General features: G+C 51.6%; 1 protein-coding gene and 1 long non-coding RNA gene across 12 annotated transcripts; one reads left to right on the top strand and one right to left on the bottom strand.

Annotated features, from left to right (window-relative positions):
- The first annotated feature begins 3018 nt into the window (after positions 1-3018).
- Positions 3019-14564, top strand: Serpina12 (serpin family A member 12). 3 transcript variants are annotated; one of them, XM_063241564.1, is made up of 6 exons: positions 3024-3202; positions 6320-6409; positions 7537-8199; positions 9811-10081; positions 12800-12947; positions 14173-14564. In XM_063241564.1, the coding sequence occupies exons 2-6, from the start codon at positions 6382-6384 to the stop codon at positions 14362-14364; spliced, it is 1302 nt and encodes a 433-aa protein (XP_063097634.1). In that variant the 5' UTR covers positions 3024-3202; positions 6320-6381; the 3' UTR covers positions 14365-14564. The 3 variants fall into 3 exon arrangements, with proteins under 3 accessions (XP_063097635.1, XP_063097634.1, XP_063097633.1); XM_063241563.1 differs by having other exon boundaries at positions 7534-8199; XM_063241565.1 differs by lacking the exon at positions 6320-6409 and having other exon boundaries at positions 3019-3202; positions 7534-8199.
- LOC106026016 (uncharacterized) lies at positions 5564-17103 on the bottom strand. 9 transcript variants are annotated; one of them, XR_010045003.1, is made up of 8 exons: positions 16864-17103; positions 16498-16692; positions 15100-15342; positions 14892-15010; positions 9545-12626; positions 8616-8720; positions 6426-8072; positions 5564-6352 (listed from the first exon to the last, which is right to left on the bottom strand). It is a non-coding gene; the product is annotated as an uncharacterized LOC106026016 (long non-coding RNA). The 9 variants fall into 9 exon arrangements; XR_010045005.1 differs by having other exon boundaries at positions 15118-15342; XR_010044998.1 differs by having other exon boundaries at positions 14892-15342.
- Positions 17104-25846: the final 8743 nt, after the last annotated feature.

Below are 25846 nucleotides of genomic sequence, written 5' to 3'. Positions count from 1 at the left end.
CGCTGGTGTGTCGTGAGGTCTCGTGCAGTGTTATTTTGCTTATTCCCGATGACTGATAATTTTGTGTACATTGGAAGCTGCTTGTGGGACACCTGGATCTCTTTTGTGCAGCATCTATGCAAGTCTTTGCCTATTTTTAAAGTTGTCAGTTTCTTATTGATTTAGAGTCTGGTACAAGTCCTTCATCGTACGTATGGACAATAAGCACCATCTCCCAGTCTGTGACTTACCTTTGAGATCTCTCAGGAGATTTTTTAAATGATCAAGTTCTTAATAGCATTCATTATGTCAAACTTTTATGATTAGTACTTCTCGTGTGCTGGTGAAGTCTTTGTCTACTCCAGAGTTGTGAAAATAGGCTACAATATTTTCATCTAGGAGCTTTATTGTTATGATAATTGTGGAATCTTTCACGGGGCGGGGGACCGGTATTGCATGTCATCAGCTTTGACACAGGTCACCTATGATTTATGACGGTAATGTTTGTGGATCAAGTAAAACAGGCTCACAACTCATTCCTCTCATAGGGACATTTGGGGGTCCCAACGCCACTGCTGGAGGAGGCTCCCCTTTCTCACTGAGCTGCAGGGATGCCTTGGCTGTGTCTCAGACACCTCTTTCTGTGTGAATCTGTCCTGGCTTCTCCCGTGGGCTGCTCTATCTGTCTCTGCTGTGCCACAGTTGGTGGTCTAAGGAAGCCCGTGGTTTAAAGACTTCCCATATGGTTCCCAGGGCCACCAGATAGGACTTCCCTATGTGAAAACAGGGATTCTCAACTGTAGATGTTCATCATGACCCTTTAGAGAAGTTCCTCAGAGATCCTCTCCCTGGCTTTACCCCGCTCTACCAATTCCAAATCTCTTTAAGTGCACGTTCAGGGCGTGAACATGGTTATAGCATCCAGATGACCCTAAAGAGCTACTAGGAGACAGTCTGCTTCACTGGTAGGTTGCTCAGAGTTCCAATAAAGGGACCCAAAGTTCAAACTCACCTTTACAATGTCTGGAGGCCTTAGATCAGCCCTGGGCTGGGGCATCTTTGATGTGCTGCTTTTGCCCTTGGTTTTCATCTGGAGGACTCTTACTTGTCACTCAGAAGCCAGCCCCTGAGTGCCCATCATGACACCATCCTCAGCACCGTAGGTAGGACAGGTTCCTTCTGCACACTGTGTAATACCTTCCTAGATGCCTCCTAAGTTCTGTATCTGGCAGAACCAATGGGGAGGAAGACTGGAAACTCCCAGCTCCCTCTCTCACCCCAACAAGGCCACGCTGATGAAATTATGCAGGTCCCTCCTCAGCCTCAGGCCAGTGCCACTGGTCCATCAAGTCACAGGAATTGCCCTAAGCTGGGCAATCACCTTTGACCTCTTGGTCTGGGCCCTGAGTCTCCCAGGCGCTCAGGTCTAAGCCCAGGCCCTTGCTGGGCACTAAGTCGGGCGGGTCCTCCCACAGACATCATCCAGGCCTCCCCCTAATCCCACCTGCAAGGCTTTCTCTCAAGATAGGGTGGCCAGGTTTCTTTTCGGGCCTGGATGCACCCAGCCGTGGCCGCCCTCCAGTGGAGCTGCCCTCCACCCATGGCCTGCAGGCCTCTGGGTGCTGTCTGAGTTCAGGCACCCCCGAGGAAGCCAGTGTCGCTCGGTGGTCACCCTCTCACCCATGCTTGTCCCTGCACGTCTGCTGTGGGGCTCTGGCCAGGAGCATAGAGTGTCTAGACAGGTAGCAGGCGTGACCTGAGACTCCCACAGGCCTCACCCTGTCATTAGCCGGCTGGGTTCTCCCCTCCCAAACCCCGAATCCTTCCCCAGGATCAGCTTCCACCTGGCTGGCTCTTGCCCTCCATCTCTGCAAGCCTCTGCCACCACGGGACCACCTGCCCTGGCCTTAGGACACCTGTTTTCACACATGCATCGCATCTACAGCCTCCCATCTGGCCCTGTCACTGGACGCCCTGGCCTGCACACATATCAGCAGGCAGGGAGGATTGTCATTAGGGGCTCCTGCAGCATCTTCTCTGATTCTGGAAACTAAGGGACCTCACATTCCCGCAGCCTGGAAACCTTGGGTCAGGAATGCATCTGTCCATGGCCAAACCATGCCCAGGCGTGAGCCAGCATCACCTCTATCCAAGGAACCCTCATTGGCTCGCCTGCTGTGTAGTTTCAGGGATGACAGCCACATCCCCTAAAAAGTAGAACACACACCTCCATCCCCCACCTCACCCCCTGCAAGCAGAACAAACACTTTGCGGACCTCTAGTGGGGCCACCAGAGTGAGGTCACAACTGCCATTAGGAAACCATGCCCCATGAGGTCGGAATCCTTGTTGATTTTTCTGATCACTGGAGTTCATCAGAGAAAACAGAACTGGGAGTCAGCCCGCAGGCGTCCGTGCTCTTCTGTCCCAGGATCTGCAGTTTGGAAGACACTGACACCATCTACAAGGTGTCTCTCTTTGAATGACAAAACAGAAAATCAGAATTTAATTTTATCTTGAATGCAACTCTAACCTAAAGCAGCTCCCTTAAAGACAATTTAGAAAGTACACAGAAGTAAGGGGAGGGAACAACAAAACTCAGGCGCGGACTACAGAGCCGGCACCACTGTGCAATAGGAAAACGGCCACTTTCTCTAATGATCGCAAGTCTGATGTGGACGTCTGCTCTCTGTTACCCCGAAGAGACATCGGTCATATCGCTGACTGTTCAACTCTCCTCAGTCAGAGACTCTGCAAGAGCTAAGGTGACAGAGCTGACACTTTGGAGCCCGTGAAAAAGAAGCAAAGAAAAACGAGAAAAAGGGAAATGAGCCCCCAAGAAGCCCAACTGTCACTCTGCCTCGATGACAAACGTAATTGGGGGTCACATATTCAGTGTCTGATCCACTTGTAGACTATCGCAGCCTCCAGACCCAGGCAGTGATTGGGAAATGGAGGAGTTGCAAAAGACATGAGTGAACTTCATTAGGGTAGCCCCAGCCCAGGGGGTGTGGTCCTACATATCAGGCAGCGGCATCCAGCGGCCAGGAGAAACCCCCAGAGAAGCGGTGCGGCCACTGCTCCCGGAGCCCCTCCACCTGCCCTCTTAGACTGCTGATTCTATTGGCCTGCACTCGGCCTTCCCCAGAGACATGGAGGTATAAATCGTACAGCAGGAGGGCTGATCGATTTGGCTGGCCCAGTGGGTTTCTTCTGGATGTACTGTGAGTATGGAGGCCCCTTTGGCAAGGGCGAGGGTTTCTCCTCTATGGCTGGGGAAGTTGGCTTCAGATTGATGACAGAAAGCTAAAGGGACCCCACCATCTAAGGTGGGTGTAATGGGAGAAAACTCTTAGAACGTTGCCCAGATCTGGGGGCCTCTCTTGGAGGAGTTAGCTGGGGGGCTTGGATTCACTGCCGTTAACATCTATTTCCAGAGCTTTCTTTTAAAAAAAAGAAGCTGGGTGAGTGTGGATATAGGAGTGGTCTTGGGGATATGGTAGACCCTCCAAGTGGAGCCTGCCCCACCCCACCTTCTTCCCTGGCTGCAGTGAGCTGTCTGTGGCCTCAAATGCTCTAGCTAGCTATTAAGTCACCACTTCTGGGAGAAAGTGAGGCCAAGCAACCTGTTTGATTCTTCAGACTGCTTTGCAGAGTTGCCCCCAGTCTCCGATCCCCACTCTGATCTGTCCCTAACACATACAGATCCCCTTGGTCTCTTCCCTTTCCCAGCACAAGGGGCCTGAGCTTGATGGTCATTCTGGCTTTCCAGTAAGTCCCAGGAAAGGAGGACAATCAGGCTGGGCAGAGCTAGCCCAGGGATTTGGAGAAGTCTGTGAACTGGTGTGGGCAACACTTCTCGGCCAGCAGCCTCAACTCGAGTGTTCCCTGGGCACTGTTCAGGTGCCCCAGGTCCTGGGGCTCAGGGCTAGGGCTCAGCCACACGATGAAGGCAGAAATTCACAAGGCAAAGCAAGCAGGCTCTGCTCCATCCTTTGTTTCCACAGCATAAAGTAGACTGCCGTGGCGATTAGCGTTCTGCCCTAACTTGGGGCTCCTCTCACCTACAGTGGGGAAAGGGTGCCCAGCACCACCCTTTAGTTCTAGACTTGCTTAACCTTTCAGCCACAATCACCCAGCATGATTGGGTCTTAGAACGCCAGCTGCTTAGGCCAGGTGGGCTGCACAGCATGCCTACGATGTGTCTTCAGGATGTGTGGCTTTGGCAGTGGTCTTCTTTGGGGATACCAAAATATATCTCTAGCAAAATCCTTCACATCTCTCAGCCCAAGGAAGGTACTGAGTGTCCCCAAATGCCTGAAAACTACACAATTGTGTGAAAACTACACAATGCTACACAATTGAAACTCTGGAAAAAAATCTGAGGAAAGCTGGAATCTCAGAGGGCCCGGGGTAGGAAAGGATTCCATGCATGCAGCCTGCAACGCTGCCTGAAGTTCCCTCTACTGGGAGGGGACGCGGGATGGGAGACTAAGGGGCACCCTAACTTTTTGCTCTCACTGGCTGAGGAAAGATATCACAGCAGCTTCATCACAGAGGGTGAAGTCTGACAGCAAACTTCAGGAGAAAGGCAGGTCAGGAAGGGGACAGGAAGGCCACCCACCAGAGAGGATGGTTCCAAACCACGGTGCCCTGTGTGGATCACCTGTAGCCAGCGAGTGGTCTCTTTGCTTAACGTTTCGTTTCCCCCAGCCTTCTGGCGGTAAACAGGAAAGCCATCTGTACAGTGTACAGTGACAGACACCATGGCTGCCCCTAGGTACCCTCAGGCTCACATCTGAAGATCTGACCAACTTGAAAATATTTGGGAAAAATAATTTTGGTGGAAATATTTCTGAAGATGTCTAGATGTTTTTGTCTTGCTGTATTCCCTAAACGATACAACATGAGAACTATTTAAGTAGTGTTTGCATTGTGCTCATTACTATAGTAATCCAGAGCTTAAAGTATACAGAAGGGTCTGTACAAATAGTACAGCGTTCAACATAACAGACGTGAGCATCCTCGGACTGTGATGTCTGTGGGTGTCCTGGGGACGAATTTGCTGTCCCATCTCACTGTCCTTAGAGGGTGCTTCCAGGGACTGTGCACATCAGGACAGTGCCAGAGGAGGAAGTGGTGCCCCCGCCTGACCCGAGAGCCTGCCTTTGGGGGCCTCCTGTGGGAAACTGGAGCCACCTGAGCTGCCGTTTCTTGCCTGGCTGGGATCTGACTGAAATGAACGGCTTCTAAGGTGTCCTAACTCAGGGGGTGCTGCATCTGTCCATAAGGGAATAGGGAAATTATGGGGAAAATTGTTCCCAAGTTAACAAGGGTTAGACCAGAATAGTCAGAGAATTGAAGCCCTGATTTTTAGCTTGATCTGCCCCCAAGGGTGTCCTGCTGGGTCCAGCTCTTCTCTCTCTCTCTCTCTCTCTCTCTCTCTCTCTGTTTCTCTCTGTCTCTCTCTGTCTCTGTCTCTGTCTCTGTCTCTGTCTCTCTCTGTCTCTCTCTCTGACAGCCACACACAAATCCAACTCACAACACACAGAAACACACACAATCACTCCAAACTAAAACCCATAGAGAATTGCTCAACCCAGGGAGCAACCTGTCAGTTTATTAGGCATTAATTAGTTGCTCAGCTATTTTAATTGATGGAAAGAAGTTTAGCCTACTTGGGCGTCTAACCTACATGACAAATTTGGGTCAGTTTAGGGACCAGGATGAACGATGGGAAGGCCCAGGCTGTTTATACCGGGTGGAGGCAGGGCAGAAGGCCTGAGCGGATCCAGAGGATGCTCTCTGACCCAGACTCCTGGGTAGGAGGAAGTTAAGACCCCAGGGGTGGCCTCCAGCTCCAGGGCAGCCTTTGCGGGGAGGAGGATGAGCTCTCGCTGACATTTACTAGGTGAGGGTGCTGGTGTCCGAAGGACCAGGGAACTGGCCTCCTGCTGTCCAACCAGCAGAACAGTGCCATTCCCCACTCAGACCTCACCTCAGAAACTCAGGGAAACAGGAACGCTTTTGGGGGTCAGCAAAGGATCTCTGCCACTGATCTGTGTGCGTAGGGTGCTCCAGGAGTGTCTTCCGGGCGGAGCCCAGCAGTCTCCCCACACTGGGCTGGGCGGGCACAGCCTGCCTGACTCACAGGTGCAGCTCGGCCAGCTCCCTCTGGGCTTCGCAGCTTCGCGGCCACCACACCCTGCTGAGCGAGTTCCTCGGGCAGCCAGGGAGCTCCTGCTCATCCATCACCAGCTTTCCTAATTTTACCAAAGGTAGTCCCTGGAGCGGAAGGTGCTTTGAGAACCCCTGGGTTTGAATTGAAAATTTGTTTTCAGGAGGCCATGGGACCAGAGGACAGAGCTCCTGACCTGAAAAAAGAATTCTTTGAATTGTCAGGATGCTTTCGGCCTTAAGTACCCGGCCAGGTAACTTGATACTCACACAGGGTAGAGGGGGCGCGGCTCCAGCGCCAGCTCCCCTGAAAGCCCTGGAATGTGTGCTCTTCTCTCCTGCTTGGTGCTCCAGCGGGCAGCATGCAGTGCCAGCCTGCCTGCCATGCTCTGCTGCCAGGAAAGACACAGAGGGATCTGATGTTAGCTAGCCTCTCATTCTTTAATAACCCACAGGGCAAAGGTTGGAGGATTAAAGTGGCAGATTCTAGGCATCATGTCCAGGATGCAGAAAGCTACAGTGACGGACAGAGGTCCCTCAAGGGAACTGAATCACTGCCAGGGTGATATGGGAGAGGAGGGGACAAGAGCCGGAATCTTCTTGAGGTTATTGGTATCACCCCTTTCGGATTCCCCATTATTATTATAAGTGGACCATCGTCTCCCACCCACTAAGACTAAGACAAACTAAAACTAAGACTAAGACTAAAGACAAGACTCTAGGTCATCGGCCAAGGTCAGTGATGTCATCCGTATGCCCTTGCTACCACAGGATCAATACTACTTAAGTGACCATACTTTTCATCTTATTAATTGATCATAATTTTGACCCACATTGTACCTGCCTCATAATTTTGTTCCTTCGAAAAGCAGGCTCACTAAAGCCAGGCATTGTGGCATACCCCCTGGAGTCCCAGCCCTCTGGAGGCTGAGGCAGGAGGATGGCCCAAGTTTGAGTTCAGGCTGGGCTACAAAGTGAGTTCAAGGCCAGCCTGAACTGCACAGAGAGACTCTGTTTTAAAACCACCCCCCACAAACAAAAAAAAACTAGAAACAAAGAAAGAGAAGAAGGTTCACTAACAACCCACCGAGGGTCAGGGTCCCCTCCGGTCTCTCCTGTTCCCTATTCCCATTCCTCATTCCTTTCTTCCACTAAATTCTCCTGCTCTTCAAAAACAAGCAAACAGTGCTCAACTCTCACGCGTGAAGCGAGGCTAACCATTCCTCCTCCCTGGGATGGCACTAAAGCTGAGTGGTGAGATGCCTCTCCACATCGCTGGCCCCTCCACTGGCCTTTGTACCTGGGCTTCTTTGGGAACCAGATAGAAACAAGGGAGCACCTTTGTGATTTTTCCCGCTAACTCAGATCTGCTACTCAGCAGGACAATCTCCAAGGACAATGAACCTCACGCTGGGCCTGAGTCTGGGCCTGGGCCTCTTCCTGGCTGGCCTCCTCACCACAGAAGGGCAGCGGAAGCCCATCTTCTCTTCTCCGATCTTGATGACTAAGGTTTACCCCCGAGGATGGAAGGAAGAAATGAACGCCCAGAATGTGGCCAAGCGCAACATGGAATTTGGCCTCAAGATGCTCAGGAAGCTGGCTGCCAACAGCCCCAGGAAGAACGTCTTCTTCTCGCCCTTGAGCATCTCCTCTGCCTTCTCCCTGCTGTGTCTGGGGGCCCAAGACTCAACGCTGGCCGAGATCAAGGAGGGCTTCAACTTTAAGGGGATGCCGGATAGGGACCTGCACCAAGCCTTCCACCGCTTCCTCTACCAGCTGAACCAGGAGAAGGAGGACATCAAGCTGCTCTTCGGCAACACCATGTTCATGGACCGGAAGCTGGAGCCCCAGCAGAAGTTCCTGAGAGTGGCCAGGAACATATACAATGCGGACATTCTTCCTGTCAACTTCCACGACCTGGAAGACACCCAGAAACAGATAAATGAGTACATCAGTCAGAAAACCCACGGCAGAATTGACAACCTGGTCAAGAATATCGACCCTGGCACTGTGATGCTTCTTACGAACTATGTTTATTTTCGAGGTAAGGCTCAGGCGTGCTGCTATGGAGGAGAAAGGGTGTCCAATAGACTCAGGTTAGAAATCTTGCCTTTCATTGATCTGTGGGCTTGAAGTCCCATGCACCTAACCTCTCAATCCCTATCTGCAAAATGAATACCATGACAGACAACCCTTGCAACCCATTACGGGGATGTTTGTGAGGTGAGCATTGTGCAGTCTAAGTTATTCTCCATATGTAAATTTTCATTATTATTGAGTATGCTGACAACATTGGCTGTGGAGGATGGACTGGCATTCTTCTCTCCATTTTTTAGGTGAGCAAAGAGAAACTCAGAGATTAGTTACTTATTACAAGTCCCAAAGCCAGTCAATGGCAGTCAGGATTGGAATCCACTTCTCTAGTCCCTGGGGCCATGCACCCTGTACCACATGAAGTACCTGCCCAGGATGGTGACTGTGTGGGTCACAGTGACGATGGTTACTTAGGTAGATGGCTTCATCTCCCTATCAGACTTTGTAGATTCTCGAGGTCGAACAGAGAAGCTGAAAAAGAAGATAAAAAATGATCCCAACTCAAATGTAATCTCCTCCTCTTAACCACCCACATACACACATGCACACTCACACACAAATTAGCCCAAAACAGGTGAGAATCCTGAGGTCACAGCAAGGTCACTCCTGAGTCGTGGGTAACATGGTCCTGAATAGGGAAGTCTGAGTCGCCCAAATCCCATAGGAAGAACTGATAAAATGACAGTCTGAAATGACAGTCTGCCTAAACCAGAGAGGAGAAAAGAAGAAGGAGGACTTTCTCAGAGTCCCTTTGTTCCGAGATCACATCAGAACACAGTGACAGTAATGTTTCGGATGATGACTAACACGTGCTCAGCACTCACTGTACACAGTCACTGAGCTGCACTGTCTTACCTTATTAGGTCCCAAAGCAGCCCTAGGAGGTTCCTGTCAGTGTCCTCACTCAACGAATTAAGGACTCTGAAGTCCAGGGAAATTGGACTCTTGTCCAAGGTCTCCTTTCAGAACAGTGAAGCCAGGACTGGAACTCATGGAGTTGACCCCCAGAGCCCCATACTGAGGCCTCTGATGATAACAGGTCTGAAAAGATACTGTGCTGAGCTTGGGTGCAGTGGAGACGATGTGTCCTCAGGATCGAGAGGGAGGAGCTCCAATGCCCAGCCTTGAGTGCTCGCCATGGCCAGCACTTCTGAGGGCAGCCGGGCTCGTTAAGTTTTCTTAACCGCTCAAGACAGTGACTCCTTTAGGGTTAATTTAAAATAAAGTGAACTCATTTGCACTATGTCATACCCAAAGGAGCTCCCCCATTGAAATCTCTGTTGGGAGATTCTCACCCTCAGCAGCATTGGGGCATGGAGAGGGCCTGCTCCCTTTCCTGGTCAGCAGTCGAGGTCCTGGCTTCATTTAGAGCTGACCCTACCACCCCAGAAGTCTTCAGGACATGGAAGAAGGGCAGGGATTCCTAGGGTCTTACTGTGACATCCGAATATCCATATCCCTTACTCTGAATCTCTGTAGCCAGCCACCAATGGAAGTCAGATCTGGTCACCTTCTTACCATCGGGACACTCATGTTACTTTTGTCCTTCTTCAATCCTAAGCCAGGTGGGAACATGAGTTTGATCCAAAACAAACGAAGGAGGAAGACTTCTTTGTGAGCAGGACCCAAGCAGTGAAGGTGCCCATGATGTTCCGAGCGGGGCTATACGACATGGGCTATGACAAGCAGCTCTTCTGCACCATCCTGGAGATTCCCTACCAGGGCAACTTCACGGCCACCTTCCTTCTGCCCGACAAGGGCAAGATGAGACACCTGCAGGAGAACCTGCGGGCAGACGCTTTCGGCAGATGGAAACAACTCATAACAAAACGGTAAAGAGGGCTCCTGGTGCGCAGGCTTCTTCCTGCTTCTCTTCCTCCATGCTGGATTCCCTCTGGTTGAACTACGTGGTCAGGCCCTTCCGGGCACCATGGTGAGCGGGAGGTAGGCTGGGAAGCAAGTGAACAGCGAAAACCCGGTGCCTCCAGGGAGATGCATGAGAACCACGGTGTCCCAGTGTAGGGGAGAGGTCAGAGAGGGGGGGCTTCCTAGAGAGAGCGGTACTTGAGCTAAGACTTCAGGCTGTACAGAAGGCAGAGGAGCGGCAGAATCCTAGGCAAAGGGAGACCAGGTATCATAGGAAGCCGTGAGGGTAGGCTTAGGGTTCATTAACAATGGAATGAAGTCTTCAACTATGGTGTCTCAACCAAGCCATGAAGTGTGTCTCAGGCAAATGATGCTAATGACAAGTAAAGGACCAATTAGGTGAACTATTTTCTTTGAAAACATCAAACTATAGCAGGTGTATGGTAACCCCACAGAATTGCTGCCTACTGCAGATTTTCTTGGGAAAGGAAAACCTTCCCTTGGTGTTAGAGTTAAATCTTGAGGAGTGGGTGGCACCTTGAGTGTGGCTGGGCTGGGCAGGGTCCGTGGCAGCCAGGGAGGGGCCAGGAGGACGAGGTGGAGAGGGCCTCAGTAGGAACAGGATCAGGACTCCCCGAACTGCTCTCCAAGCTCTGTGTTCCACCGTGGCCCTACCACGCTCTGTCCATCTGGAGGAAGGTGTTTATCGAGAACCTCAGCCGTACAGGACATGCTACTGGGTACCAAGTGGGCAGAGACCAGGCAGGGACCAAGCTAGGACCCAGGGACTGAACTGAGGCTACTTCTTTCTGCTGGGTGCCCCTTGGAAGAGCCACAGAGCACATCCCTGCTGGCAGAGTTAGCTGAAAGAAGGCTCACGAAGGGAAAGAATGCCAAAGGCTTCCGGCCACATCCCAGTTCCTAGGGAGGTGAAGCTAAGTGTCAGGGCGTCCCAGGAGGGGTGCTGCACCCAAGCTCTGCTTGCCCCCTCCTTCTCTCCTGTTGCAGGAGATTACAAATCTAGAGTCCAACCTCCATGGAGACTGGGTTTCCTGTCATTACTATGTGGCCATAGTAACGCTAGACTGCTGGGACTCTGGACAGAATTAGACCTGCGCAGCACCGCCCCACAGAGCATGCGCACCAATGCACTTCCTGCCTGTACTCCAGAACGCAGCTGCTTCCGGTGTTCCCTGCCCTGAGGCCCCACCCCCCACCCCAGGACCATGGCAAGGAGGTGTCCTCTCATCACAAATGCATCCTGCCTCCCAGGCACTTCCAGGCTGGGAATGTCCTGCAGCAGTCCACTTCCATCTCCTTGCAGGACAGTGGATTGGCTGCCAGTCCCCACGTTTGGGGTGCAGGTTCCTTTCATCAGAACAGGGGAGCATCATGTTCCCACCTCCTGTGCCCACTCTGTCTGCAGACACGGTTGCTTTGATCTGCTGGCAGAGCTCTTAGCCTGGCCCCTCCTTCTGCCCCCGGTGGGAGTAGAGAGGTTGGCTATCATTCTGTGCTCTTTCTGTGGTCTTCAGGAGCCAAGACAGACAGACATACCCCGAAGATATACCCCCCAATTTACAAGTGCATGCAGTATGTCAGTGTTTAGGCCAGAGGTCCATTCAGTGTCCCGCCTCAGCACCGAAGCAGACACCCACTTCCCCTTTGCCTAGCCCCCTCTGCTGCTCTGATTCCCAGAGGGAAGTCCCGTTTCTCCCGGAGGAAATCCAGCCCCCACCCCACCCTTCAGGAGGCAAGGAGCTGCTGTGTCTTTGAGAGCCATTGCCTGATAGGTTTGGAGGGTCTGCTCCTTGCAAGATGCCCCGCTCACTGTTGCTATGGCCTGGATGGACATTCCTGCCTCCCAGCAGCACCCACGGTGTCTGCGTTCCCACTTAGAGCGGATGCTGAGGTCCTTGTTTGTATGCAGCGTCCTATGTGCCCTTGCACCCTGGAATATGACCTTAGAGTTGCCTGCATCATCCAGCACTCTCGCCTGAGTTCCCATCGGCTATGCAGCTCTAGCTTCTCCCATGGCATCATCTCTAGGGCCCAGGGATAGCTCACAGCATACAGAGGGGGCTTCTCCACGGGAAATGCCAGGCAGGCAGCTGCAGTCAGGGTCCATAGGCATCTGGTATACAGTAGGCACTTAATAACCACTTGCTCCATGAATGAATGAGTGGAGAGGTAAATTTGGGAGCTTTAAGGTCTGTTGACGGTAACTGAAGTCACAACACTGAGGAGATTCCTGGGCGGGAATAAAGGCAAAAAGGAGGTGAGGACCGAGGTCCCCAGTGGTGACAACTGGCATCCTGCTCTTCAATTCCATGGCCTAAGGGCTGCGATCCCGTGTCCCAACCCTGGGGTTCCCAGAAGCAGCATGGACTCTGCGTCCCTGGCTTGGACTTGGCAGGGTAGGGCTGGCTCGGGGCATGGGGGACATCATCTTGGCTATGGCCCACAGGAGACTTCAGGACATTTCCTCATACCGGGTCCGGGCCTGGTCAGCTAGGAAGCAGAGACATAGTTTAGAGAGCACAGGTGTTTTCAAACCAGGTCCCAGGTCAAGGACACCCTCCTTAGCCCTGGACAAAGATGTGAGGCGCTGGGAGGACAGAGGTCTCCTTTGTCATCTGTCAGAGGGTACCACCTGCCTCACCCTTGTCCCTGTGACTTTGCAGGGTTGTCAACGTGCACGTGCCCAGGCTCCTCATTTCCAGTACCTACAACCTGAAGAAGACCCTCTCCGAGCTGGGCATCAGCAGGATCTTTGAGCAGCATGGTGACCTCACGCGGATTTCCCCTCACCGCAGCCTGAAAGTGGGGGAGGTGAGTAAGGAGCCTCAGACGGCCGGCAGGGCCACTGTCACAGCGGCAGGGCCAGTGATGACGCCTCCTCCACACAGGCCAGGCTGCAGCCCTGCGCTGCCCCGGCCGGCTGGGCAACCCTCGGCCAAGTGGAAAGCATGCCCTCGGCCCCTAAGCTTTTGATTCCAGCTTTGAGAACCAGAATTGTCCCTGGTACTCCTAGTGCCAATTAGAAGTCACTTCAGTGGCACAAACATTGATCAAGCCAGGGGACATTTATTAAGTCCATTGCTCCCTCTCAGAGGCCTCACAGGCTTCCTGGATGTAAGGGGTAGACAGGTTCCTGTGGTGACAATTTGGGTACACAGAGGTCCTGGCAAGGACGGGCACCTCCTGGGACAAGAAGAGAGGAGCACGCAGGCAGGGCCCTCAGACTGAGCAGATGCGATAAGCGATATGTACTTGGCCACTTCTGGGTTTCAGATAAACGATAAATAACTGATAATGTGAGCACCTGCTCAGTATTGCTTGGGGTGCTTTTATCCTCAGCCGTATTTACGGCCGATCTTGAATTCAGGTTTCCTGGGTGTAACGTAGGAGCCCAAGCAAATCTTTTGGGTTAAGGGGGTGTGGAGGGGAGAAGGTTTTGGAAGCGCAACATAGCGTGGGGAGATCGGACAGCAAGGGAAGGGTTGGGTCGGGGGCTGGAGGTGGGGCAGCAGCTGGAGACGGTGTGGTGGGGACAGGAAAGGGGAGGGGAGGGGGAGGGGAGGGTCAGCTGGGGGAGGAGATGGTTCAACTTGGCCAAAACACAGAGGAGGAAACACAGTCCATGGACTCTTCTAGATTTGAGTGTCTGTACCTTAATTTTGAGATTTCTCTGAAACATTCCATGGCTGCTCTCCCTCCTGCAGCTCTTTACTGATTCCAGTGGATCTTTTCTCCTCTGCAGTTAGGGGAGCTGGCAGTTGTGTTCTCAGCCCCTGAGATTTGCTAGACACCCACCCTGCTCTGTGTCCCCTGCTACACGGGTCCTTCCCCAGCAGCTCCCTTTGCTTGCTCAGTGTCATACAGCAGTGACAACACACGAGCCCGGAGCCCCAGGCCACAATCACCAGCCAGTTTACAGCTATGCTGGGCAACTCTGGCCCAGTTGCAGCCCACTACGGGCCTCCTGCCCAGCCCAGGGCACTTTCCCTGTGAGCAGCCAGGCAGGCACTGACCTCGCTCTGCTCCATTCCTGCAGGCGGTGCACAAGGCCGAGCTGAAGATGGACGAGAAGGGGACCGAGGGGGCCGCAGGCTCCGGGGTGGAGACGCTGCCCATGGAGAAGCCCGAAAACTTCACGATAAACAGACCCTACCTGATGGTGCTTTATGAGACCAGAATGCCGTCCCCGCTCTTCTTGGCAAAGATTTCTAACCCGAAGGGGAAATAGGATTTCTTGAGCACTGCAGAGCTCAGCCACCAGTTGGGATAAACACACTTTGTCCCCGTGGGGGGCGGGGTGCACAGGCACACTCTGACCTCATCCTGCCCTGGACTGCTCCCATGGCTGCCCAGAAGTGCTGCCTCCCAGGCCACCCCAAACCCCTCTCTGCAGACTGGGTTTCCTGCATTAAACACTGTGCTCACCCACCTGACCATGTCCCGGCCTTGTTATTTAGCAAACAAGCACTCCTTCTCCTGCCAAGCCCACTGGCTGTTAGATAATTTGGGGAAGGTGGGAGCCACAGCAGGTGCCTGGGGTTTGGAGTGAGGGAGGAGTGGGTTCATGTCTTACACGATCATCTTCCCAGAGCTTCCACACAAGAGTGTTGGGCCAGCCAGGCTTGCAGGTAAATGATGACACAGGTGGGGAGCCCAACCCTTCAAAAGCTTTAAGAGGAGCTTTAAGAGGGAGGATTCCCTGCCCGCAGTGTCTGTAGCAGACACAAAAAGTAACCTAGTACATCTCGGCCTCACCTCAACAAACTGGGCCTGCAGTCCTCTCTGTGACCACGAGGGGGCACCCGTGGCTCCCATGGTGACTTGCGCCTCCAAGTGGGTGATTGGTTTCAGGTGAAGGCTCCTTTGCGGCTGCGCTGTGGGAGGAGCAGATGCTGAGCGGCTCGGCACTGGAAAGCCTGGGCCCACGGCTTGCAATTGCCTTTCGTAGCAGTCCACAGCTCACCGAGCCCTTTGTGGTCACCTTGGGCAGCTAGAGGTGGACACTGAGGCTCTGACAGCTGGAAGGAAGGGCCTCATGGGAGCCACGAGCAGTGGCTACTTCTGGTTTGGGGCAGGGAGGAAAGGGTCCCGCGCTGACCTCAGCTCCCCTCCGAGTCCTTGTTGGTTGTCCAGTGAGGTTCCAGCCTCTGTCCTGGGCACCGTGCAGGCCCAGATCCCCAAGGCCTCAGGTCATAGAGAAGGCAGCCTGGAGAGGGGGTAGGTGGTCAGTGTGGGGGTGCTAAGAGACTCTAGGGTGCAGTGCTCTGGGAGTCAGAGGATGATGCTGGGACCCAGGGATCACCAAGCAGGGAAGAGGCCAGTGGACAAGGACACCTTGGTGACATCTCAGGTGTGCAACCTGGCGCCTTTGAGTGCTGGGTGACCTGGGTAGTGGGTTCATCAACCTGCGCCTCGGTCTCCTCACCTTTGAAAGGAAGGTAAGACACGTCTCCCTGGCTGAGGGGCCCTGCGAATGATCTCAGCCTGCCAGAAACAGGGCCCGGCCAGCGGGCTCACCGGAGAGCTGCCGTCCTGTCCTCCCTCCACCCCTCCCTGTGCCCTGGAGACCACCAGTGATCTTCCAAAAGTGCTGAGGTCCAGACACTGGGTCCCCACCCACCAGAAGGAAAATTCCTTCCTCCTGCCTGACGAGCTCCTGCTCATCCTTTCTGGCCCAGTCCTCTGGCACCTCTTGATGAGCACTTTACTAGTCCTGCATGCAGTCAGTCCGTCCTGCATCAAACAGTGACGCACAGAGCTTGGGTGCAGCCTCTGGGCTGCGGCTCACGCAGCAGAGCTGGCTCTGTGTCCAGGAATTCACCTTCCAGCAAATGTTGCAGCCCACCCCTAAATCTGCATGTGGCTTCCCCCTGTGTCCACACCCGTCCGTTCAGTATCACCAACCCCAGCAAGCGTGATGAAGGCCGGGTGTGTAGGCAGAGGGGTCCATAGTCAGGAAGAGGAAAAGCCTCACTAGGCTTTCTGGTTCATCTTGATTAGAAAGAGCTAGAAGCTTTACTTTTGGAGCCATAAGAAGGAACCTACATCAAAAGACCTGAGGAAGAGCCAAGGTTCAGAGCACAAAAAGAGCCAGATGCTCAAAGCCAAGGTTATTGCCTGTCCACATCTCCAATAAAATGCAAAGGAGACAAAAGGACGGCTGCATAATCTAAAATACAGCTCTTATTTAGTATATAGGGTTTAGATTGCACCACACACGCGCACACACACACACACACACACACACACACACATATACGTTCCTGCTCTAGGGTCACTACATTACCGCACTAGACACACACACCGCCCCACCTAATCACTAACTCAGTCTTGTATGTGCCACTTCTCCCTCCTGACCCACCTATAAATCCCAGAGGTCGGCTGCTGACAAAGACAAGCCAGTGAGAGGAGATCAAGCAAAGCCCACAAGGAATGTGCACACAGACAGCGGCACCTGGGCTCAGGTCCTGTGGCCTGGGGTTTGCAGATGACAGTCCAGAGAGCCACTCAGGTTGTGACAAGTTCCAGGAACTGACCTGAGAGGGACCTCCAAAACCTGGTAAGGAAAAAAAACAAAAGGCTAGAGACAAGGGGAGTCTGTAGGAATCCACTTTTTTATGGGTACCAGGGATCAAACTCACAACCACCTGCTTGTAAGGCAGGCATTTATGCCACTGAGCCAAACCCCCAACCCTGTCTTCCCTTTTTAAAAACTCTGTCCCTTTACCTTGTGACTGGTGCCGAGCTGTGGGGCTTTCTTCATCTTCCTTTTAACTGATGCTACCTTCACAGCCACAGCTGCGGATTTTAAATAGTTTTCATTAAGATTTCCTACCTTTGCAGCCCTATTTTCATTCTTCACTGCAAGAAGAATGTTTTGAAAAGGAAAAAAAAGAAGAGTTTGGGTAGGAGAAGAGGAAAAGTTTGAGGCAGGAGGAAAAGCTTGTGCAAAGGCCAGGAAATAAAATGAGATTAATGTTGCCAGGACAACGTGACTAAGGCAGGAAGTGGGCGGTGGGGCTGGGGAGCGGGTGGGGCCGTCACAGCTTCTCAGGTGCAGAAAGATGGAGGCAGTCAGTCTGTGTTGTAAGTGACCCTCTGGCACTGTGTTATGGACCCTTCATGGGCCACCTTTCTCCACACGTTTCTGTCACCTACCCTGCCTGGAAGCTCTTCTGCTCTCACCACTGTCTCACTGAGCATCACCCAATTTTTCAGGAAAAGTCAGTGACTTCTCTACAAGCTTCTCAGGCCACATGTTTGAGACCTGACCAGACTCACGAATGACGGAGGGGAGGCGTCAGTGGGTTTGGCTTTGATATACTTAGATGCTTAACAAAGCTTGCTCTGCGTGAGTGCTCTCACCAGCCCGAAGACTCACCAGTCGTCAGGGAGCTGGAACAATTCCTGTCATATAACTTGCAAAAAGACCCACACATAGAAAACCATAGAGTTACGACCACATGCAAGTCTCCTGAGTGAAAATCCTTGGCTTTCATTTGTCCATCCAAGCATTCATGCATCCCTCCATCAATCCATGTATGCATCTATCCATCCATCCATCCATCCATCCATCCACTTACCTATCCATCCATCCATCCATCCATCCACCCATCCATCCATCCATCCATCCACACACCCATCCATGCATCCATCCATCCCTCCATCCATCTAGCTATATATCTATCCATCTATCCACCCACCCTCCCATCTATCCATTCTTCCATCCATCCATCTAGCTATTACCTATCCATTCATCCATCCATCATCCACCCACCCATCCATGTATGCATCCAGCCACCTATTCATCCACCCATCCATCCACCCATCTATCCACCTACCCATCCAAGCATCTACTCCGTGCCAGCAACTTTCCTAGGGATTTGAAATATGCTATCGAACAAAATTTATAAAGGCCCTCACCCTTGTGAATGTTTCACGCTAGTAAAGAAAAGCAATCAGCAAGAGGTGTGGTAAAGAAATAAAAACATTTGATGGAGTGAATTGAAACTGGAGGTGTTGGTGCCATTGGGGGAAGTCAAGGTCGACCCTTCTGAGATGACATTCATCACCAAGACAGATTTGATGACTCCACTCTCCAAGGCCTCTGTCACAGAGTCCTCCTGTGCAATTGGGATGACACCTACCCATAGGTGCACTTGATGACCAGGACAAGGAAGAGCCACACCCAGGAAGGCACACACCCAGAGGCAGAGCCCTGGGAGAAAACCCCTAGATGTGCTCCACCTGCCCTTCCCGTGATGCAGGAAGCCTCTGCATGGGTCTGAGTTCAGGGATTTTCTACATCTCAAGCATACGCAGAGTGCCAAGCTTCTGTCTCTCTCCACTCAGCCACAGCACCACCTGCAGGCTAGGCTGATGGGTTGGTAAGGATGATCACAGTGGACAGTTCCTCATTTTTTTCAGTAGCACTAGGATCAAATTCGGGGCCCTTTTACTAAGCTACACCCCAGCTCTTTCATGAGTTTTGTTTTATTTTTGAGAGTGAGACTCAGTAAATCACCAATTGCCCAGACTTGCAATCCTCCACAGCAGCTAGAGTTCTGGGATTGCAGGCATGTATCACCCTGCCTGACGTTTGATTCTCCAAGACCCTGACCGTGTGGTTTAGCCAAATCCCTTCTCCTTGGCAGGCTTCCATCTTCCAATTATGCAATGACAGGGCTGACCTCAGAAGGCTCTTCCACATCTGACAATCTGTTCCACTGCTGCTGGAAATCATGGGACCAGCTCCAAAGCTTCATCTGTGTCATCATTCTTCCAAACTATGATTTACTCTGAATACATTTCCTGAGCATCTCCTGCGTGCCAGGCATGGGAATGCTGGGGTGAACAGGGGAGACAGGGACCCTCTTCTGGCTGAGCTTGCACTGCAGGGCCCGCTCTCTCCATCATCCCAGGGTCCTGTTCATGCCAAGCCAGGAGAGCTTGCCTTGCCCTGCCTGGTGCCCACGTTGGTGCCAAGAATGTACTGCAAGAATGGCCTCTAAACAGAGGTAAACTGAAGACAGCTGTATGAAAATGGATGCACCTTGAAAACCTAATGCTAAGTTAAACAAATCAGACATGCAAGCCAAATACCGCGCCTTGCTTGCTTGCATAATCCAAAGCACAGATAAACAGCAAAAGAAATGATTGATAAAAGGAAACAGGGAAATAGATCTTTGGCAAATGGTAAGGGCACAAGAGACCAAGGGTGGCGTGGGGGATTAAAGATAGATTAAGACACAAGGTATGTGCATATCGACCTACAAGATGTATGATCACCACATGTCCCAAAGGGAAACTGAAACATAACAGGGGAAGGGAAATATAAAGTTTGAAGATATATTCTGCACACGTACCCCGTTCCTGGAGGAGAACAGACTCCATGCAGAGCAGACATGTACTAATACAGACGAATGCAGAGCCGGGCCTTCTCGCCCTTTGGAAACCCGTTCTCCGTTAGCTGTCAGGTCCTCAATTTCACATGCTGCAGAACCGCTTCCGTGATCACGGCTGAATCTCGTCTCTGCTGTATGACAGTTGTTCCTCGGCTTGCCACGGGTTCACGTGTTGATCAGTGAGCCTGTCACACACAGAAGACACCTGACACTCGACACCTGCTGATGTTACAGGGACGCGGTGTCCCTCCCATAGACCCTGCCGTTTCTCTTGCAGTCAGGGCAGGGGTGGGGGGCTGACAGGGAGGCCAGATCACCTGTCCATAACTCCAGGAAAGATGAAAGTTCAAAGTACAGCTTGGGGGGGGGGAATCAAACTTTGCAATTTGAAATACTGAGTGTGTATCAGTTCTGCACCATCATAGTTTCAAAGAAGTGCCACGGAGCCAGTGTCAGTTGGCACCGGAGCGAGACTCTCTCCTCGAGGAAATCAGGAAAATCAAAAGGGAATCGGGGCAGGAAGAACGTTACCCATTGGGGCTCCATGCTACGGGTAGAGATTGTTAGGCGGGAGTTCCGAAGAGTCACCACCGTAGTCAACGAGTCTAAGTCACGGTGGGAATGGTTTGATGCACACGCCTCACCGCCTTTCTCCTCCTTTTCTTTCTCCTTCTCTGCTTCCTCTTTCTTTTTCTTCCTCCTCCTTCCAAATTTTTTTGGGGGGGACCTGGAATTGAACTCACGACCTTACACTAGCCAGGCAGGAACTGTGCCACTGTCCCCAGGCCCTGTTCTTCTAAACTTTTAAGATTCCAAGTTGCGTCAGGTGCACGGCAAAGCTGTGACGACAGCACGCGGTTTCTGCGTGTCCCTTAACAGCATCGTGAGTGTCAGCATCTCCCGGTGTTGTGGGAGGAACATCTCCCTGAGCTGTGGGCTGCCTTTGCATTGTACTAGGTTTTTGTGACATTCTTCCTTTGCTCCAGGACTCTGGTCAGGTTTAGTGACCTTGCCTTTCAAGGGCTTTGACGGGAACCTCCAGGAGCTGGTTTGATGGGAGTTCCCAGCTGGGTCACGTAGTTGCTGGGCAGTAGGTGAGTCAGAGGCTGCCTCAGCCCTTAACCTTCCCCATCTGCGAGGTGGGCATTATAGCATCGCTCCTCAGGGTGTCTGGGGGTGCTAATGATGTAATGAGCACACACACAGGTCCTGGCTGCCACTGGGCTCTCATCCACATCCGTGCAGAGGCCAGGGTGGGAAGGAGCTCCCATGGAGCCTGCCGGGTGGTCCAGCACAGGGAACCATCTAGTGGTTGCTTTCTTTGTTGTGATGTGGACAAAGTAATCACATCCTGAATCAGGCTGGGGGAAGCTCCTTTCTTGGACTGGACTGAATCCCATCTCTCCCACGATGCTGAGAAAAAAACAAACAAACAAACACAAGTCCTCGGGCCTGGGTTCTGTCCAGATCTATCCCCTCCTCCATCCCAGTCCATCCTGGTCCTCAGTGCAGCTCAGGTGACCTCAGCTAGAGCTCAGGCGACCACACTGGAAAAGCTGAGAAACCAGCAATGTGTTGGCAGCAAAAAGGGCCGCAGGAGGCTCTGGGCTTCCTTCTCCACAAAGCGGTCCCGGCTGAGGCCTCTCGACAGTCTGAACGGTGGCTTCTGCTTGTGGTGGCTTTTCTAGCTCGGCTTTGAGGCGCCCGAGCAGCCTCACTGTTTAGAGACAGAATAGAAGACATAAACATAAGTGTAAAAGCCGAAAGACATAAAGATGTAGCCAGATTATAAAAAGGCTATGACTGCCTCCATAAAACCAAAAATGGGACAGGCACATAAAGATGGCAAGGTGGACAAAAGGTTCTGCAGCCAGGAGCAGAGGATTCTAGAAAGCTGCTCCCGCCACGTTGCAGAAGAGGCTCGATGGAGACGGCCAGACCTGGAGGGCCTTGGTGGGCTCTGCTCCTGCGCTGGTGCTGCTCCCGAAGGCTTGGTTTTCTGAGTTTGGGGAGAAGCAGGCCTCTGCTTTCCAGCTGGCCAGAGGCTCCAGGAGCTGAGGTGCTCGGGGGTGCTGTAATAGTCAAGGGTGTCTCGCTGGGGGAGAGACTGAGGTACGGGCGGGTGGGGTGGGGATGGAGCACCCAGACCTCCCCTCTAGAGTCTTCTCATCTTTCCTGGAAGCTCTGACCGGGAGGCTCTGAGGAGGGCCCGAGTTTACATACTGACAAGAACCCAGTTGACCAAGCTTGGGAAATTCCAGACTTATGGGTCACGGTCATTGGGTCGCCTCCGTGATTCCAGACTTATCGGTTACTGTCATCGGGTCGCCTCCGTGCAGGGTCATCGATTGCCGGGCTCCTGGGTGGGGTCAGTCAACAGGCCTGGCCCTCAGGTTCCGGCTCTCTCACGCCCTCTTCCACCTTCACATTTCTCTGGGATCTTCTCCCTCTGGCTCCCTGTGATGTGCCGGTCACCACCCCTGCCTGCCCCGGGGGAAGCTGAGAGAGGCCAGGCTGTCTGATCGGGGAGAGATACTGGTGGGGGTGCTCAGCAGGGGCGAGGCAGGCTTCCTGCGGGACTGGGCAGGCTGGCGTGGGTGACGTGGGGCTGGAGTGGCAGAGGGCAGGCGTCACAGGTGAGGAGTGGGGGGTGGCCCGTGATGGTGCAGAACAGGGACAGAAAGGACAGGACTGCCTTCCCTTCATTTTATAGCACTTAGTGGTTGTTTAAATTTAGGTACAGTTTCTGTGGAGTGAATCACGTGGTGTCTTTAAGCCTGTTATTTCTTAACACCTTTTTCTGCTCTACACGGCCACCCCTTTTCCTGTCTAGGACCCCAGATGTTAAACTGTCGCTGGGTAGGTTTCCAAGCTGATGAGGCCCCGGGAGGAACAGACTTACCATCTTTGGTGACAGGAAGAAAATCATTTCGGATTGCATCAGTGACCAGATGAGACAGAGTTAGAGAGTAAGCAACTTCAGCCTGAGGAGCTGCGAGGGCACATTTCTTTCTTTTCCGGGACTGTGGCTTGAACCCAGGGTCCCTGCACGGAGCTGCATCCCCAGCCAGCTTTCTACTCTTTATTTTGAGACACTAAGTCATTAAGCTAACCAGGCCAGAAGGAACTTAGGACCCTCCTGTGTCAGCCTATCAGAAAGCTGGGATTACGCACACCATGCCTGGCTGTAAAGGGGTCACGTTTCCGATAGAGAGGACCAGACTGGCCTGTTCCCAGAGGAGCAAAGCCAGTGAACTAGTGGAGGCTGGCCTGGGTCTGATTGGTCACCATTTTCATTCTGGTTTTGCAAGATGGTGCTGGGAGAAACTTTTACCACCAAGGGGCAATTCAGGCTGCGGACCTCTGCTCACGGTTTCTGTCTGAGACAGCTCCAGTTTAGCAGAGGCCCCATCGGAACCCCAGGTGACTGTAAGTTTAGGCAGTGACAGAGACTGCTGGGCACAGCTGAACGCCCTGTAAAACCCCTTAACTTGGTGTCCTCAATCTTGAAGAGGAGGTGCAGGTTAGGTAAATTCAAGGCTGGCCGACAGATTTTGCAGTATTTAGACAGACACTACTCAAGTGAGTAGGATGCTGCGTGCAAAGCTGGATCTGCCCACGTTTTTAAGGTTAATAAAATGAAGGTTGAGGTTTGTTCTGCTTTTCAGTTAGCACTGGGCATCTATTAGCCCAAATGAAGCATCACTTTTTGGGGGGTATCAAAGACCACTTTCAGGTTCTCAGCTGCCTTAGGAGGAAACAGAATTGCGTTCTTCATGAGTAATAGGTGAAGGACCCAGGAGTTTTGTTTATCTTTTTATTCTTTGTTCCTGTGGTAGTCATTAGGGTAAAACCACTTGGTGTTTTCCTGCAAGTCTACTGGGACTATGTTATTTTTTCTCATCCATCTCATCTATTTTATTTTATTTTATTTTCCAGCGTGCTGCTTTCAGCTTAATCTGTTCCCACTGATACGTTTTCAAGAGCACTGATCTTTTCTTCTATAGTATTAGGTTGCTCTTAAATTTGTCTGGTGAATTTTAAATTTAAGATGTTGAATTTTTCCTCTCTTGAAGTTCAGCAGTTCAGGCTGTCCTTGAGCTCATTTTGTAGCCCAGGCTGGTCTCGAACTCGCAATGATCCTCCTGCCTCAGCCTCCCGAGTGCTGGGATTATAGGCATGAGGTTCATGACCTTGATTCTTTCCACAACTCAGGTCACAAACTAAATCAGATGAGAACGGAATCAAATTCAACAGATCGATTCAGTGTTGAGTTTCTGAGAACAGTGGATAGAACCCAGGACTTGGTGTGTGCTGGGCAAGGACTCTACAGAGCTACACCCCCAACTGAGTTTATGAAGAAACTGGATTCACTTCTCATCCAGCTCAGTTTGTGACTAGAACTGTGGAGAGATTTGAGTTCATGAACCAAAGCATTACTTAGTTTTATTTATCTTACATTAAATCGACAGCCCCCCTCTTTAAGTAGATTTGGCTGGGCATGTTAAAGTCCTTGCTGGCTCATTTCTAAAATCAGTCTTTGTGGGCCTATTTCTATTGCCTAGTTTTGCTCCTGGCCATGGGTAACATTTTCCTGTCCTTAACTATCAAGCGATTTTGGGTTAGACGCTGAGCCTTGTAACCTCACAACACCGTGGTCCAGGGTGGTTGTTTTCCTTTACAGTGCGGTGATGTTTGTTTTTGACCTACTACCAGGTTCCTTGAAGATCCACTTGGTTCCATCAAGGCACATTTTTGAGCTTTGCTGGGGTGTGTCTAGTGTAACTTTAAAGTCAAGTCAGTTCAGCACTGATGACAATAAGTGATATTTCTGGGTCTGTCCACGTTAGCCACAAAATGAATGTCCCCATGCTGTGTGACCTGCTGTGCACAGAAGTCCTGTGTTTTAGTTTGTGTTTATGAATCTTAGACTAGCCACGGGGAAGCTTACCTCGCACACCCAGAACTTAGCACTTAGCCGTAGCCACAAGCAGACTCTATGCACGTTTCTGCAGCTCTGTAGAATTCTGCCACGAAATTCAGCTTTCTCAAACTTCCATGTCTGTCTCCTGAGCTCAGGAAACCTTCTATGTCTCCTCCTTTTCCTTTCTGTGCCAGAAAGTGCTTTGGCAGAGAAGTGAAATAATCAGAAGGCTAACGTATTTTGTTTCTCTTTCCAGCCTATTGTCTAATGTCTGAACTATTTCATGTGATTTTCTTTGCTTTTGTTTTTTGGGGTTTTTTGGGGGGGGGGCAGAGAATGATGCAGAGTCTTGATATGTAGTCCAGGCTGGCTTGAACTCACCATGTAGCCCAGAATGGCCTCAAACTCACAGCAATCCTCCTGCTTCAGCCTCCGAAGACCTGGGATTATAGGTATGTACCACCACATTCTGCTTTTATATTTTTCAATGCCACAATTATTTCATATATTGTCCCCTGGTTTCTCTTATCTGTTTATAATTATTGATAGCTCCAAGATCAGTTGCTCTGTTTTGGATAAATATATAAGTCACCTGAAACGATATCTGTAGATGCCTTAATAGGTACAGAAATCCACATCACCCTGACTCAAAAGAATCCTTCCTATTCATTTTCAATCACGATCTCGTCCCACAGGCAAAGTATTTGTTTTCTTTCGTTTCAGTTCATTCATTCATCAGACACTTACAGGACCCACAGTACTGGTCACACACACAGTGGGTGAGCAGGGAAAACAAGCTAGTCAGGTCCTCTGATTCAGGAACTGGGCAGTCTCATAAATAAGCATGAAATTATGGCAACGATACGTTTCACTCGGAGGCTGACGGCAAAAGACCTTCGGTAGAGCCGGGCGTGGTGACACACGCCTGTAATCCCAGCCCTCTGGGAGGCTGAGGCACTTGCAAATACAGTGAAGCCAGGACAATTACTGACTTCCTGAGAGCTCATCTCCAAAAGGAAAACAATGGGTTCGATCCCCACTAACAAAGCAAAACAAAACAACAAAAAGCAATTAGTAGGAGGAATTTTCCCCATCTGAGTGGCACGTTTCTCATGGCAGTTTCCATGGGAAAATTGTATGAGCCAGGTCTTAAACAAGGAATAGGCATTAACTCAGGAGAAACTGGAAGAAAGAGGTGGGAAGAACACTCTAGAAACAGAACAGGAATGCTACGTGAGCAGCCCTAACACAGACATAAGGTCCTGACAGAGGAGGCAGGAGCCAGGGCCTCTGATGCTTCCTGGAGCCCAGGGGCCATCAATAGGGCCGGGGGCCGAATTCAAGGATTCAGGGTTCACTCTGAACCATGGGAGGCTATTGGA

The sequence above is a fragment of the Cavia porcellus genome, unplaced genomic scaffold (genome assembly GCF_034190915.1).
Source record: "Cavia porcellus strain 051 isolate PalLab524CR breed Dunkin Hartley unplaced genomic scaffold, mCavPor4.1 scaffold_31, whole genome shotgun sequence".
Taxonomy (NCBI): domain Eukaryota; kingdom Metazoa; phylum Chordata; class Mammalia; order Rodentia; family Caviidae; genus Cavia; species Cavia porcellus.
The sequence above is the reverse complement of the archived record's forward strand: the minus strand, read 5'-3'. Positions and strand labels throughout refer to the sequence as shown.

Excerpts from the sequence above, each read along its gene's own strand:
- Serpina12 (XM_063241563.1), top strand. The coding sequence starts at position 6,382 with ATGCTTTCGGCCTTAAGTACCCGGCCAG. Across the intron at positions 8,200-9,810 it reads GAACTATGTTTATTTTCGAG|CCAGGTGGGAACATGAGTTT; the intron begins GTAAGGCTCAGG and ends TTCAATCCTAAG. Across the intron at positions 10,082-12,799 it reads AAACAACTCATAACAAAACG|GGTTGTCAACGTGCACGTGC; the intron begins GTAAAGAGGGCT and ends GTGACTTTGCAG.